Source organism: Aspergillus pseudodeflectus (genome assembly GCF_044049435.1).
Source record: "Aspergillus pseudodeflectus strain CBS 756.74 chromosome Unknown BJX68scaffold_104, whole genome shotgun sequence".
NCBI lineage: Eukaryota > Fungi > Ascomycota > Eurotiomycetes > Eurotiales > Aspergillaceae > Aspergillus > Aspergillus pseudodeflectus.
The window spans coordinates 31369-45896 of record NW_027263880.1 but is presented as its reverse complement, the minus strand read 5'-3'; the positions used below and the strand labels follow the sequence as shown (position 1 = coordinate 45896).

At 56.1% G+C, this 14528-nt stretch overlaps 5 protein-coding genes across 5 annotated transcripts; 3 read left to right on the top strand and 2 right to left on the bottom strand.

Moving 5' to 3' along the window:
* The first annotated feature begins 988 nt into the window (after positions 1-988).
* On the top strand, positions 989-3434 carry BJX68DRAFT_25699 (glycoside hydrolase family 3 protein). The gene has a single exon (XM_071043268.1). It carries the CDS (start codon positions 1159-1161, stop codon positions 3379-3381), a length of 2223 nt encoding a protein of 740 aa, XP_070892362.1. The 5' UTR covers positions 989-1158; the 3' UTR covers positions 3382-3434.
* Positions 3435-3487: 53 nt separating this feature from the next.
* BJX68DRAFT_273254 (Zn(II)2Cys6 transcription factor domain-containing protein) lies at positions 3488-5574 on the bottom strand (the record flags this gene model as incomplete). Its single annotated transcript, XM_071047407.1, has 4 exons — positions 3488-4122; positions 4181-4413; positions 4466-5448; positions 5509-5574. The coding sequence occupies 4 exons, from the start codon at positions 5572-5574 to the stop codon at positions 3488-3490; spliced, it is 1917 nt and encodes a 638-aa protein (XP_070892361.1).
* Positions 5575-6053: 479 nt separating this feature from the next.
* Positions 6054-7597, top strand: BJX68DRAFT_273253 (tannase and feruloyl esterase-domain-containing protein; the record flags this gene model as incomplete). Its single annotated transcript, XM_071047406.1, has 2 exons — positions 6054-6392; positions 6467-7597. 2 exons carry the CDS (start codon positions 6054-6056, stop codon positions 7595-7597), a joined length of 1470 nt encoding a protein of 489 aa, XP_070892360.1.
* Positions 7598-8816: 1219 nt separating this feature from the next.
* Positions 8817-10593, bottom strand: BJX68DRAFT_273252 (general substrate transporter; the record flags this gene model as incomplete). Its single annotated transcript, XM_071047405.1, has 4 exons — positions 8817-9237; positions 9312-9783; positions 9825-10291; positions 10340-10593. The coding sequence occupies 4 exons, from the start codon at positions 10591-10593 to the stop codon at positions 8817-8819; spliced, it is 1614 nt and encodes a 537-aa protein (XP_070892359.1).
* A 459-nt stretch (positions 10594-11052) lies between these two features.
* On the top strand, positions 11053-14037 carry BJX68DRAFT_274265 (bacterial alpha-L-rhamnosidase-domain-containing protein; the record flags this gene model as incomplete). Its single annotated transcript, XM_071047630.1, has 9 exons — positions 11053-11135; positions 11165-11556; positions 11596-11737; positions 11771-11801; positions 11844-12011; positions 12048-12131; positions 12165-12728; positions 12768-13003; positions 13050-14037. 9 exons carry the CDS (start codon positions 11053-11055, stop codon positions 13864-13866), a joined length of 2517 nt encoding a protein of 838 aa, XP_070892358.1. The 3' UTR covers positions 13867-14037.
* Between the last annotated feature and the right edge of the window lie 491 nt (positions 14038-14528).

Here is a 14528-nt window from a genome sequence, read left to right as displayed (position 1 = left end):
CCTCCAGCCGTACGAACTTAGATCAGGTCTCCAGGTTCCAGACTCCCAGCTGGGTAACTAGTGCCTAGTACACTTTCTAGGCTACCTACCCGTGGACATGGACATCACGGCCCGGGCAACATCCACACAACGGCTTCCGTCCGGGCTGAGAGGCGGATTCTTCAGTCTCATGCAGTTCAGTCCAGACACTGGCGAGGGACCGGTAGTAGGAACGAGATTATGACACAAAGAAAAAAGAAAAAATCAGGTTGAAACCACAAAGGTCAATCCTGACGAACGAAGGAAGAAGAGAAGGAGGAAGGAGGAACATCCAGTGATCCACCAGCCACCTGCAGCCTCAGCCCACGTCCAAGCCAGGCTGCAGTCTTTCCTCGTATACGTTTGGGGAAAACAAAGTTTGAGAAAAAGAGGGCCAGGCCTTCCTGGGAGGTCCTGCTGGGAGGAGCGGGTGGAGATTATATGATTGTATCCAGATAAAGAGGAGACTTCAAATCATCCGGGCTGAAATGAAAGTGCAGCAAGGTGGTGGCCGATAGCCTCTGCGATATGATGCCCGGCCCGCGCAGACTCGGCGCGAGGAGGATGGCTGATACAGCCAGAATCCGCATTCGCATATCCGGGTATTCTCCGGGAGTATGTTGTAGCAAGTAGCTAGTAGTATCTTGTCCCGATCCGGGAAAGGTAGTCAAGCACCTTTCTCGAGTGGTCACGATGGCGGGCTTCCGTGGGGCGAGATTGTGGCTTTTCATCAACGCACCGGCCCGTTGGCCCTGCGCTGAGGTTATCAAGTCTTCTTCGTGTCCGTGCATGCATAAATCGATACATTCTCCCTTGTGCTCAGCTGCTCTGAACGACCACAAGACATTGAACATAACTTATCCCGGATGACTGGCAGGCCGAAAAGCCTAGACCCCGACAAGGTCCCTTGTCATCGCCCCGGGATGGTCTACAGTATGAGGAGCCCGGGCCGGACCGGCCGGCCGGTCGGGTCGAGTCGGCTGGCCACATCGGGAGTGAAAGTTGATATGAAGACATGTCTATGATTATGGGAGGTAAAAAAAAAGAAAATCCAGCCTGGAGTCGCATTCGAGTTCCTTCCGCTACAACATCCCTTCCTTCAAACGTCCTCCGATCCGGAGACTTGCCATCTCAACAACAATGGCACAGACCGTCAACTTCCAACGCTCGGTAGAGTCTGTCAAACGCGGCCAGGAGCCCTCCCTGGCTGCTCGAGAGCTGCTCCGTGAGCTCACCAGCGAGGAAAAGCTCTCCCTCTTACAGGGCGACCCGACCTTCTGGGAGGGCCTGTACAAACTATACGCAGGGTACTACCTGGAGAACGCATATGTACATGGCGAGATAAAGCGGCTTGGTATTCCAGGAATCCGATTCAGCGATGGTCCGCGCGGCATCAATATCAACAAGGCAACCGCGTTCCCAGTGTCGATGGCGCGCGGAGCGACATGGGACCCAAGCTTGGAAGAACGGGTCGGGCACGTCATCGGCCTCGAGGGTCGTGCATACAAGGCCAATACCGTTGGCGGTGTCTCGATCAACTTGCCCCGTCACCCGGCGTGGGGCCGCGTCCAGGAGACATACAGTGAAGATCCACTGCTCTTAGGAGAGTTTGGAGCAGCTCATGTACGTGGCCTGAAGCCGAACGTCATGGCCTGTGTCAAGCATCTTGCACTCAATTCGATGGAGACGGCCCGGTTTCGCGTCAACGTCACTGTCGACGAGGCCGCCCTGCATGAAGTGTACCTGCCGCACTTCAGGCGTGTTGTGGAGGAGGGCGCACCGATTATCATGTCGGCGTACAACTCCGTCAACGGCGAGTGGGCCAGTGAGAACAAGCGCCTAATGACAGACATCTTGCGCAATCAATGGGGGTTCCAGGGGATCGTCATATCCGACTGGGTATATGGAGTGCACGACGGCGTCAAGTCCATCAAGGCTGGCCTCGACATTGAAGCTCCCTTTCAGAATCGCCGAGCGGCCTCGGTGCGTCCAGCCCTCCAGTCCGGTGAGCTCAGCTGGACAGATATTAACCAGGCCGCCCATCGGATCCTGACGACACAATTGCTTCACTATGCCCGACGGAATCCAGAGGAACCAACCACGGACATGGTCTTTAATCAACGAGCGCGCGAGCTCGCCCGCGAAGTCGCATCAAAGTCGGTCGTACTGCTGAAGAACACCCCTGTCAATGCCGAAAAACTGCTGCCGTTGCCAGAAAAGATAGAAAGTGTCGCGGTTATCGGCCGTCTCGCCACTTCACTTCAGACCGGAGATCGCGCGTCGTCATTGGTAACCTGTCCAGAGGTAATCTCCCCATACGACGGAATCAAGGAGGCTCTGCCTCATGTAAAGCTTCTGCTTTCCGACTCTGATAGTGAGGAAGCTGCTGGTGAGGTCGCAGCGAAAGCAGATGCGGTTGTCTTGATTGTTGGGTATGATGGAGAGGACGAGGGTGAGTTCTTGCGGCCATCAAAGGAAACGGATCCCATTGCACAGGGCTTGATACCTGAGCCCGATAACTCCTACTGGTCCCGTCGGGTTCAGGCTGCCAGAAAGGCCGCGCTGTCCGAGTCCACGCCAACCCCCGGGCAGCCAGAAGGCCTCAAGTCGAGACCTACCGGTGGTGACCGGCGTTCGGTGCGACTTCGAGATGAGGATGTGCGGCTGATACACGCTGTGGTGACTGTTAATCCTCGAGTCATCGTCTCTGTCGTCACTGCGGGTGCGATCATCGCCGAGGAGTGGAGATTCAAGGTTCCAGCTTTGCTCGTGAGCTGGTACAACGGTTGCCAAGGGGGGAGAGCACTCGCGGACGTCCTGACGGGTGCGGTGAACCCAAGTGGGCATTTACCGTGGAGCATGCCGCGCAGTGAGGCCGATCTACCAGCATTCGACCCCGACGCCAACGAAGTCACCTACACCAAGTGGGTGGGACAACGTCTGCTCGACCGCCGGGGAGTAACGGCCGCATACCCGCTCGGATTCGGCCTGTCCTACACCCAGTTTGCCGTCGAAAGGGCCGTTATCGGAGGCGCGCATACCAAAGGAATCCGGCTGCAGGTCCAGGTGCGGAATACCGGCGAGCGGGCAGGTCGATGTGTTGTGCAAGTGTATGGATGCCCCCAGTTCCGCACCAAGGCAGACGACTTCCCCACGCGAGTATTGGCCGGGTTCCAGTCTGTGGAGCTGCGTGCCCACGAGGCCAAGTCAATCGAGGTTGTTGCGGCGTTTGCGCCATTCCGGCGGTGGGTGAAAGGGGATTTGATATGGGACGTGACGCAGGTTGACCTGGAGGTTTGTCAATTTGCCGGTGACCGTGACGCAGTGAAGGTTGTTTATCGCCCATCGGGCTCACGGATGTGAGAGTACCGTCAAATTATGATGAATCGTGTGGCAAGATAGACCAAGTTAGCTTTTAGCAGCCGCCATATGCGCTGCAAATGTATGAATACTCTTCGCCTTTATCTTGTCATTCCGATCCTTCAGGGACCGGGATACCAGCCATTATCCCGTCGAAAACGGAAAGATCTGGATCCAGTGTCCAGAACCCCGGAGAAACTCGGCTCTGGCGGAGGATTTCCTCGTCGATAATGCCATCCGTTGCCATTGGGAGGCCCATGCTTACCTGGGAAGGTTGGCTAAGACTCGGCAAAGCGCCTGCGGGTTGGAGACTAAGGGCTGGATTGGTAGGCAATCCATCAAATTTAGAGGCTTGATATTGTTTGCACATGGCCTCCAGCGCATGCCCATACACTGTCGGCCGCGTATCAGCTCTCGCGCCCAATGACTTCATAAGTGCCGCCACATCATGGACAAGCTTCAGGAGCTCGTCTTCATTGTCGGGCAAGACTACGTTGGCCTGTAGGGCTCTGAGAATATACAGGCACACGTAGGCCATGAGTACGAACGCAAAGTCAGTAAGGTAGCGAAGGCGATCCTTGGATATTGGCGAGAGACCCCCAATCCAGTGTAGGAAATCGCGCGCTGCATCCACGCTTTCCCCTGTGGCTATATAAGTCTCGCCAGTCTCACTGGCCAAGAGTGTGAGGAGGTGGAAACGCGTGAAGAAGTAGTGGAAAAACAAATGTCGACCTGGTGCAGCGGCTGGAGAAGAGCAGTGATTAGCAGGGCAACAACAGAATTCGAGGACTAGTGTGCCTACCGCCGGACAAGAAAGTATGCCACTCGGCCTTCCAGCAGTCCAGGGCCTCATACACCGTTTGTGGAGTGCTGCCTTGAACTGCCGTGGCTCGTTCCCATAGCAGACAAAGCTCGCACTCGCCAAGCAGCAGGCGGATGCGCGGGTGATCAACTGTCTGTTCTAACGCAGCCTTGACCCGAAGGAGCTCTATAGAACCAGAAAGTGTTCGAGGACAGCCGTGAAGGACGGCGCAGCTGGTGTTTATTAGCAAAATATGGCCAACAGGAAGTCAAGAAAGGGCCCTACTGATGGCTCATGGTGTACAGCCACACCACCCAAATCAAGGGCAACTTATCGGTAGAAAATTGACTTAGAGAACAATTGACGCCAAGCTTCAGTTTGACGGCGTACGCCTCTGCAATTCCTTTTAAAGTCAGCATATCGAGGCTGGGGCCCTGTTGCTGGTCGGAGGTGGCGCCCGTCGCTTCGCAGCACGAGTACAAAAGAACAAGCCCCTGCATGTTCTCCACCATCGCTACACTCGCCTGATCGGTCGTGGGTTGCAGGATCAGCTCTGAGAGCAGCCGGCGGAGAATTCGACAGATGCGATCGCGCAGAGCGTCAGAGACTGGTAGGTAGCGCGAGACGGCGTGGATTGCCGCGAGTACGAGAACAGGTTGGCGAGGCAGGGTGTGGAAATCGGTCGCGTAGAATGAGGGGAGGAACGGAGAGAGTCGCTCTCCAAAAAGTCTAAAGAGTTCTTGGGCGTCGGTGGTGCTGATGCCAGCCTCGGCGAGACACGGAAGGAGGGAGGAGCGATCCGCACTGCTGCTGCCTCGTCGACCCCCTGGCGCCGGCGAGACCGACACATCTCGCCGTTCTGGATCACCAGCAGTGTGGCCGTCGGACGGGGTTTGGTATTCTCCGTGCCACAACTGGCGATTGCTTTCGAGCTCCTGGACGCCGGAATAAGGGGTCCCGGCGCTGGGCAGCAGGCCGCCGCGTCGCGAAGGCGACGGTCGCGTACGTCCGCCAGTTCCCGGGCTGGTGTTCCCGGTGCTGACCGCGTCGAGGCTTCGTTTACGGGTGTTTGGGGTGCTGCGTCTCTGGGTGTCGCGAGAATCCGAGGTCAGGGGGCCATCTGAGGGAGTCAGCGGGGGCTGCTGGTGGTGGTGGTGATGGGCCGCCCGGGGGGCAAAAGCCGGGTTCGTGGTGACCGGTTCGAAGATGCATTCGCGACCGAACCTGGCGCAGCGCTCGCAGGGGGCCGGATCACCCGAGCATTTCATCTGTGAACCATCAGTCAATCATAACAATCGGTCGGTCGCGGGGTGTCGTGGCAAACACACCTTTTGCTGGCGGCACCGTGCACACGCCTGAACGGAGCGCTTGGGGGCGGTATTCGCAGCAGCCATGGTGGAAGGTACACCGGAATGCGATGGACCAGCTGGTTTGCACAGAATGCTACGCGTCAAGGTAAAAGCGAGGAGAAAAGGAGCATTAATGGCCCGTCGGAGGCACAGGGCGCCCACGTTTCTCGTATGCGGAGAAAGAGCCAGGGCGAGCAGGCCAAGAGGACGCCCCACCTACTCGCCGACAGGATTTCGAATTGTGTTTTCGACTAGTCAAGCCTTCGGCGTAGTGCTGACCGAGCAGGGCCTGAACACAGTGGGCAGCCAGTGACCAGCGTTGCTGGACCCGCAGTCTGTCGGCCCGGATTCGGCCCGGATGGCCAAGGGCATATCGCAGAGTTCGTGGATCACCGCACAAGAAATCTTCGCTGCAAAGGCTATTTTCCCACGTGGCATGTGACGGTGCGTGGTCAAATAAAGTCCAGCCAATCCCAGGTACACCTGGCTTGAGTGCCACTGGCGCAACCACCTTCTGAGACGCCATGATGGGGAGCGTTCCGAGTACCTCCAACTGCAGCAGCCTGGCCGCGCCTCAGGTGCCCGGTGCAGTCATCACCTCGTTTGTTGCCAGTGAGATCCATGGAATCAGCAAGACTTTTCCAGGGAGTAGCTTCGACGACGCCATCACCGTCCGTGACCTTCGGGTCTGCGACATCACGGTGACCCTAACTCATCCGGGCGTCAACGACGAGGTCAACTTCCAGCTCTGGCTCCCATTGACTAAATGGAACGGGCGATTCCAGGCTGTCGGGGGAGGTGGCTTTGCAGCCGGTGCGGCGAAGAGGGACTGGGCAATGCAGCCGCCCATGGATTCGCCGTGGGTACCACGGATGGGGGCGGCTTGGGGGAAGATGAGGTGACCGTCTCGCCTGATATCCTGAGCCCCGATGGTCAGGTTGATCTTGGTGTCTTTGCCGATTTCTCCTCGCTTGCTCTGCATGAACTGACGTTCTTGGGCAAGGCGACCGCTGCCAGCTTCTACGGCCAACCACCTCACCATTCTTACTGGGCGGGCTGTTCGACTGGTGGCCGCCAGGGGTATGTCATGGCCCAACGCTACCCAGACGACTTTGACGGTATCGCGGCGCACGCACCGGCTGTTCGCTGGCCCAGCGTTGTCACGAGTCTCCAGTGGCCGCAGGTGGTCATGGACACGTACCAAAAGTGGCCCAGCAGTTGCGAGTTCCAGTACCTCCTCGAGGAAACAATCTCGGCGTGCGACAAACTGGACGGAATAACCGATGGAATCGTCTCAAATCCCTTCAACTGCGCCTTTGACCCACAAACCATCGTCGGGCAAACAGTGGAGTGCAGTGGACGGAAGATCGCCATCTCCAAAGAAACGGCCGAGATCTTCCAACACATCTACGACGGGCCCACGAGTCCAGCAGGCACATCCCTCGAGCCAGGCCTCACCTGGGGCACAACTCCACTATACCTAGCGAGCACCCTCAATCTCGGCGCCATCAGCACTGGCATTGACTTTCCACTCGCAGCATCCTGGTTCCAATTCTTCCTCGAAAAGAACCCCTCCTTCAACCTCTCCTCCATCACCGCAGACGAGTTCCCAGACTACCTCGCGCAAGCCTGGGCCGAGTACGGCGGGCTTATCGGCACATCCAACCCAGACCTGGGTCCCTTCCGCGACAGCGGCGGCAAGCTCCTCACCTGGCACGGGCTCGCAGACGGCCTCCTCACCGCAAAGAACACGCTCGTCTACCGCGACCAAGTTGAACGGGTTATGGGTGGTGCAGACCAGATCAACAAGTTCTACCGTCTCTTCCTCGCTCCGGGCGTCGACCACTGCGCAGGTGGCAACGGCCCTCTCCCCACCAAGACTCTTGACGCATTAATTGCATGGGTGGAAGAGGGCAAGGCCCCGGATGTGCTGCATGGCCAGATCAAGAACCCCAGCGGCACCACTGTGACCGGTGACATCTGCCTCTATCCGCTCGTGGCGCGGTACAAGGGGAGCGGGGACCCGAACAACGCGAGCAGTTACTCTTGCCAGGCGTCGTTTAAATAGAGCGAGGTCCATTCTTTTGCTTCTTTTTTTTTTCTCTTCTTGGCCCATTTATTATTATCATCATCTTTTTTCGTCATCATCATCTTCTTCTTCTCCTCCATTCCCTTCTTGTGTACCAGAAGGCCTACCACGGCGCGAATGCACATACTCGATAATTTTGATAGCCACGGAGAGTGCGCCTCGGCATGGGGTGGCCGACGTTTGTATCGCTTGCTATATTGGACGAGAATTGGGCATACTAGGTATACATAGATGTATAACTACTTAGGTACAACGAGTTAGTCGGCAATTAGTTGAAGATAATATATATCTGTTACTATAAATATCTTCCTGTATACATTCCTCCCACTCGCTCGAATAAAAAAGAGACGATGCGGTTTCGTAGGTTCCTTACGGTACATCGCTAGCCTTGCCTAGACACCTGGTCTGCAAATAAAGAAGCTAAACGTTGGGAGGACGCCAGGATATATCCCCGTCGTGGGCAAGGAGGTTCTGAACATTAACAATACAATATTACTCATTTGTAATCAGCGAGCTTAGCAAGGAGGGAAGTCGAGGCTGGGAGATGTGTGGTGGATCTACCAACAGAAATATATATATATGTATATATATACTCATTCTTCATCCTCGAATGATACCCCCCAGAAGGGCCTATATGACATATTACCTATGTGATTGCTACATATATCTACACAGTACCTACATACTGCTACCTATACCGACGCAATGTCGTCCAGGGCCGTAGCGCCGCAATTGCCATCGGCATCGCCATTGGGATCGGACTTGGCTGGAGTGGAGTGCACCACGCTTTCCCATCGTACATCAAGGTAGGTAGGTTTATTTTGAGTCGACATACCGTTTCGGCAGACAGGTCTGAGGGGTTTCTCCAGTTTCATATATTAGAGGTGAAGCGCAGGGAGAGGGCATTGTTAGATTCAGTTGTATGGCCCGCAGGGCGTGGGGATGATGAGAGGAAGTATTAGGCTCATGTTGACACGAGATCATGACCATTATTCTCTCTAATTCTTTTACTAAAAGCATCAAAGATATGTAGTAGAGCGACAGTGCCACTGCCCACCTCCTAGCCCTGTTGAGCCAAACTTACCCCACGTGGCCATGAATGTTCCAAGCGGGCCATGGTCGTGTAGCGAACACACCTTGGTCGTACAAATCTAAATGGATCATTCTTTCAGGTGGCAGGCTCAGACCTAGACGGACTTCACACCCCCTCCGCCCGCGCCGCATCCTGCCTTTCCCCCTCAGCCTTCCCCGCCTCGCCCCCAAAGACAAAACTCCCAAACTTCCTCGCCGGCAGCTTCAAATCAAACATTTCATCCAACTCGAGATAACTCCGTCCCTTGGTCTCAGGGAACTCGAAGAAGACCACCACTGCACCGAGCGCACACAGCGCGGCGAACACGAACCCCGTGCGTGCGCCAAGGTTCCCCTCGTCCGTGTTGAACATATAGGGAACAACAAAGGAAAAGAGCCATGTTGAGAAGCCGCCGCTCATGTATGCGATTCCCTGCGTTTGGGCGCGGAGTTGGGAGGCGGAGACTTCGGCTGCGACGACGGGGTAGGCGCCGCCGACGCCTAGGCCGAATGTGAACATGATTATTATCATGGCGATGGCGACGAACCTGTGGATTGTTAGCTTTAAGGCGCTTGGGAGGGGTGCCTGTTATATTGGGAGTGGGTATGGTATGCCACTTACCAAAGCGCCGTGTGGTTGCCCGAAAAGCAGCCCGCGATACCAGACGCAAGCCACAGGAATCCAACCGCGATTGTACTGTGGAAGATAATTGTCCTCCTTCCCAGTGTAGCCATCAGGAACCAGGAGATGATGTTGGCCGGCAATCCAACATCAATAGCCACCTGCATCAACATGAGGGTTTTATCGGCCGCCATGCCCGCCTGCTGCAGGATATACGCGCAATGACCGACATAGCTCATTCCCAGACACTGCTGCAGCGAGACAGCAAGGATAGCAATGCGCGTACGGCGCCAGTTGACTCCACGGAAGCACTCGAGGAGCAGCGAAGACTGCTTGCCGTGCAGCTCGTTGGTCGCTTCGTAGTCGAGGGTCTCTTTCATCTTGGTGATTGCGGCGGTGTGATCGGTGCCAAAGTACAGGCGGCGATAGCAGCGCGCAGCCTTGTCCATGTTGTTCTTCTTCCGGTAGTAGACTGGGCTTTCCGTATGATGAGGCCGATGAGCATGATTGCACCGGAAAAGGCCCATTGCGAGGCGATAGGGACTTGGTAGGAAGAGGGTTCGAGCATCTTGACGCGGGCGTACACGATCGATGTGCCGATGAGCTGGCCGACCACGCTCATCAGTGTATAGCTCGACAGCAGAGGGCCGCGGATCCGCGCCGGAGCAATCTCGGAGATGTATGTCTGGCTGGTGGACTGGAAGATGCCCAGCCCGGCACCGAGGAGGAACTTCCCCCCGAGAAACATGTTGCGGCGATCACTCAGGGAACCTTCGCGGTCAGCGATGTAACAGACGGCGATTCCAACGGTAGCAATGGCTCCACCAAGCGAAAAGGACCAGCGGCGGCCGAAGCGGTTCTGGACATAGCCATTGGTAACCGCACCAATCATGATGCCGACTGCGGTCATGGCATTCCAGAGTGCGAGCCAGAGCGAGGGAATAAAGAGCTTGCCGTCGATCATGTCTCCAAAAACAATCCTGCCCAGCATTAGAAAAACACCAGGATCGTGGGGGCAGGCAACTCACTGAAAACCGGGTATCGAGGCAACCAGGCCGACGACCAGATTGTCAAAGCCAAACGCGGTGGGCCCGACGGACATGAGAAACGAGTAGAAGATCGCCTTGGGGTTCTGCTTAACGCAGTCCCATACACTGCTACCGTCCATGTTGTCGTCGGCAGGATCGTGCTGGGGCTTGTGATGAGACTCTGGAGGGGGCATTTGCACGTCCTCGACATTCTCCGTACTCCCCTGGACGTCTTTCTTCTCGTCGGGCGACATGGTGACAGAGCTGGTCTCGAGGAATCCCGTGCGGATTCAGGGGCCGGCGATAAGGATGAATTGGTTCTAGACAATGTATCGGGGTGAGACTAGAGTTCAAATACCCAATTGCCAAGGAGATGGATTCGGTGTCTACCCGTTGATCCTGTCCCGCGTAAGAGCTGTCAAATGCTCTACGGGGTCAATTGCATTGACGTTGGAATCCGGGTCACCCAGAATGTCGCAGGCCCGGCCCGGACGATTCCAATGGGTCTCTTCCCGGTTCGGGTTCGGGTTCGGGTTCGGGACGGACGTGGAGTGTTGAGGGGTCAAAGACAATCACGTCAAAGACGATATCACAGACACCGCCATCAACCGAGGCAGCACCATGGAAATATCAAGAGAAGTGTCCAAGGAGCGGTCAAAAGCAGTCGGCAAGTACAACCCGCTTCCATCCATGATCGAGCGTCAACGTACGACATGCATCCCCTCGTTTCACCCAGTGCCCCTCAGTTCGAGCACCACACGACCGGGTTCGGTATCGGACACGCTTCCCCGCGTCTGTCTTGGAGGTTTGCCACCCCGGCGCCAGATACCCCGACAGCTGGACGCAAACGACCTATGAGCTCCAGATAGACTACGGGACGCAACAAGAGCAACAGACACATCATGTGAAAAGCGATCAATCGGTCCTGGTTGCTTGGCCATGGGAACCCCTCCTGTCTCGCAAAGCCGCCCGCGTCCGAGTGCGCTGCTACGGAAGGGAAAGCACGGCAGACGAAGAAACCGCGACCGACTGGTCGGAATGGTCAACTGTCGAGGCGAGCCTGCTGAACCAGGACGACTGGAGCGCAGCCTTCATCACATCAACTCGCACTGTTGACCCTACGGCGCCACTGGCACCCATCCGCTTTCGCAAGGTGTTTCAGATACCGCGCAACTGCTTCCCTGCGACCAAGGCACGGTTGTATATCACTGCGCTTGGTGTGTATCATGCCTTCCTCAATGGAACCCGCATCGGAGACAACTGCCTGGCCCCCGGTTGGACGGCGTATGATCATCGGCTGAACTTTCAGACGTTCGATGTGACTGAGCTGTTGCGGGAAGAGGGTGATAATGTGCTGGCCGTAGAGGTTGGCGCGGGATGGTATGCGGGGCGCTTGGGGTTCAATGGCGGCAAGCAGTGCTGCTACGAAAGCGCAGACCTGGGTGTCCTCGCTCAGCTGGAGGTTGCGACGGAGACTCCTGGTGTCTGCTGGGTACTGCCATAGAATGATACATGGGAATGCCTGCCGAGTGCTATTCAGTCGAGTGAGATTAATGATGGGGAGGTCTACGATATGAGGCGAGAAGATCTTACCTGGACTACGAGCAGCAGCGAAGGGCGAGACTCAATTGCTGCCTCCGCGCGGGTGGTCCCCTGGCCACTGGAGAGGCTGGTATCACCAGATGCACCTCCCGTCCGAGTTGTCCAGGAAGTTGCAGTAGTAGAGGTCCTTACCAGCCCCAGCGGAAAGGTCATCCTGGACTTTGGCCAGAACCTGGTTGGAAAGGTTCGCGTCGGGTCGACAACAATTGCACAACACTGGCAGCTGTCTCTCACTCATGCAGAGGTCCTTGAAGACGGAGAGCTCTGTACACGGCCCCTGCGCACGGCAAAATGCAGGGATGTCATCCTGGGGAATGGAGAAAGGCTGGAAGATTGGACACCAGCATTTACATTCCACGGTTTCCGGTACGTTCAGGTTGACGGCTGGCCTGGCGGGCACCCTTTGCCAGATGATTTTGTTGCCCTTGTTATGCGCACTGATTTGCCCCGTCGAGGGTGGTTTGCATGTTCCAATAGCCATGTGAATCGCCTGCATGAGAATATTGTCTGGGGCATGCGTGGCAACTTCGTCTCAGTCCCCACTGACTGTCCACAGCGCGACGAACGACTTGGATGGCCCGGCGACCTGCAAGTGTTTGCCAACACCGCCGCCTACCTCTATAATACCACGGGCATGCTCTCCGAGTGGCTGCAGGACCTATCTGTGGAGCACATGGAGGATCACCGAGGGGGTATTCCGCCCCTGACCGTGCCAGACGTGCTCCAGAAGGCCGGTGGGAGCTTTCCACAGGCTGTCTGGGGTGATGCGGTTATAGTCGTACCAGATGTTCTTCACCAATATTCCGGTGATACGAGCATTCTGCAGCGCCAGCACAAGAGTATGACAGCATGGCTCGACCAGGGAATACCACGGGGCCCCGATGGGCTCTGGGACCCGGAAAAATGGCAGCTGGGCGATTGGCTTGATCCAACGGCTCCTCATGACAATCCTAAAGATGCCCGGACCGACGGGGCACTGGTAGCAGATGCATACCTTGTTCAAGTTACCGCGGCTCTCGCAGAGATATGCAAGAGGATTGGACTCATAGCAGATGCAGAGCGGTACGCAAATGACGCGCAGCGCCTGAAGGCCATCTTTGGCGCAAAGTACATTTCGCCCCGGGGGCAACATCATGTCCAACACACAGACGGCAATCGCGCTCGCAATCTGCTTTTCGCTCTACCAGGACATCGGGCAGAAGCGCACCGCGGCAGCCAGTTTCTCTCGGTTGGTGCGCCGGGGGAAATTCGCGCTTACAACGGGGTTCGTCGGAACCAAGTTTATTACAGAGGCACTTACTCTGACATCCCAATCGTCTCTTGCATACCGCATGCTTTTACACAAGAAATGTCCCTCTTGGCTATACCCACTTACACAAGGCGCCACAACCATCCGGGAACGATGGGATAGTATCCGCCCGGACGGCTCCATCAACCCCGGCGAAATGACCAGCTTCAACCACTACACACTAGAATCAGTCGCAAACTGGCTCCACACAAGTGTTGGCGGGATCGCACCCCTAGAGCCCGGCTGGAAGACCATACGAATCCGGCCAGTGGTAGGAGGGGAGCTCCAGTGGGCCGAGGCCCGATTTGACGGGCCCTACGGAGAGATCATATCGCGGTGGGAGATTCACGAGGCGGAGTTCCGACTGGTCGTGCAGATTCCGCCGAATAGCAGGGCATTTGTAACCCTTCCCACCGAGCAACATACGGAGATCAGTGAGGAGGATGAGGCGGGGACATGGATTGGGTCTGGTGTGCATGAATTTCGCTGCGCGTATGCAACAGCTAAGGAAGAATGGCCACTGCGTCCGCTCCTTGGTCCGTTTGAACCAGATGATCCAGAGGACGTCTGGTTGGATTCGAGTGGTAAAGGGCAGTTCACGATGGATGGATTGTTGGCTAGGCGTGGAGAGCCTTGAGGGAAGACCAGGATGCGGTAACGAGGGGAAACAAGCTCTCACGCTTTCATGATAAACTAAACGAGATTAAATGAGTTTTTGCAGTCTCCTTTGTCACATCTTCTCACAATCGCATGTATTCGTCCCGCCCCCAGCAAGAGGGCTTCCAGCGAGAAACCCCCGGACAACCCCGCTCCTCAACATCCAGCCCAGATACACTTTGAACTCGCAGGACAACAGAATGCAAACGATGCTGATGGCTATTGTACCACTCAACGTGGGTCAAAAGTTTGTGCACACTTCCCGCGACCGTGGAACTTCTAAACTTCGACAACAACTTCAACCACCAACAACTCCACCAAAATGAGAGCTTTCGGCACTGAAATAAGCGGAAATCGAAGGCCTGGAGGTGAACTTTTAAAGGAAACTCGCGCAGCTATTATATACGCCCTGGCCGCTGGCAAATCGCCGACGAAAATCGCGACTGAGTTCCGCGTTTCCAGGCGCGTGGTGTATAATACTAAAAACCGCTGGATTACCACCAAAACACTCGAAACTAGGCCTAGAACGGGAAGGCCGTCAAAGGTTAGCCAATCAACTGCAAGATATATATACCAGACGGTACGTAGATTTCCAACGTTGAGCTGGAGGGCCCTCGCTGCCGGCACACCTGATTCTCTCTC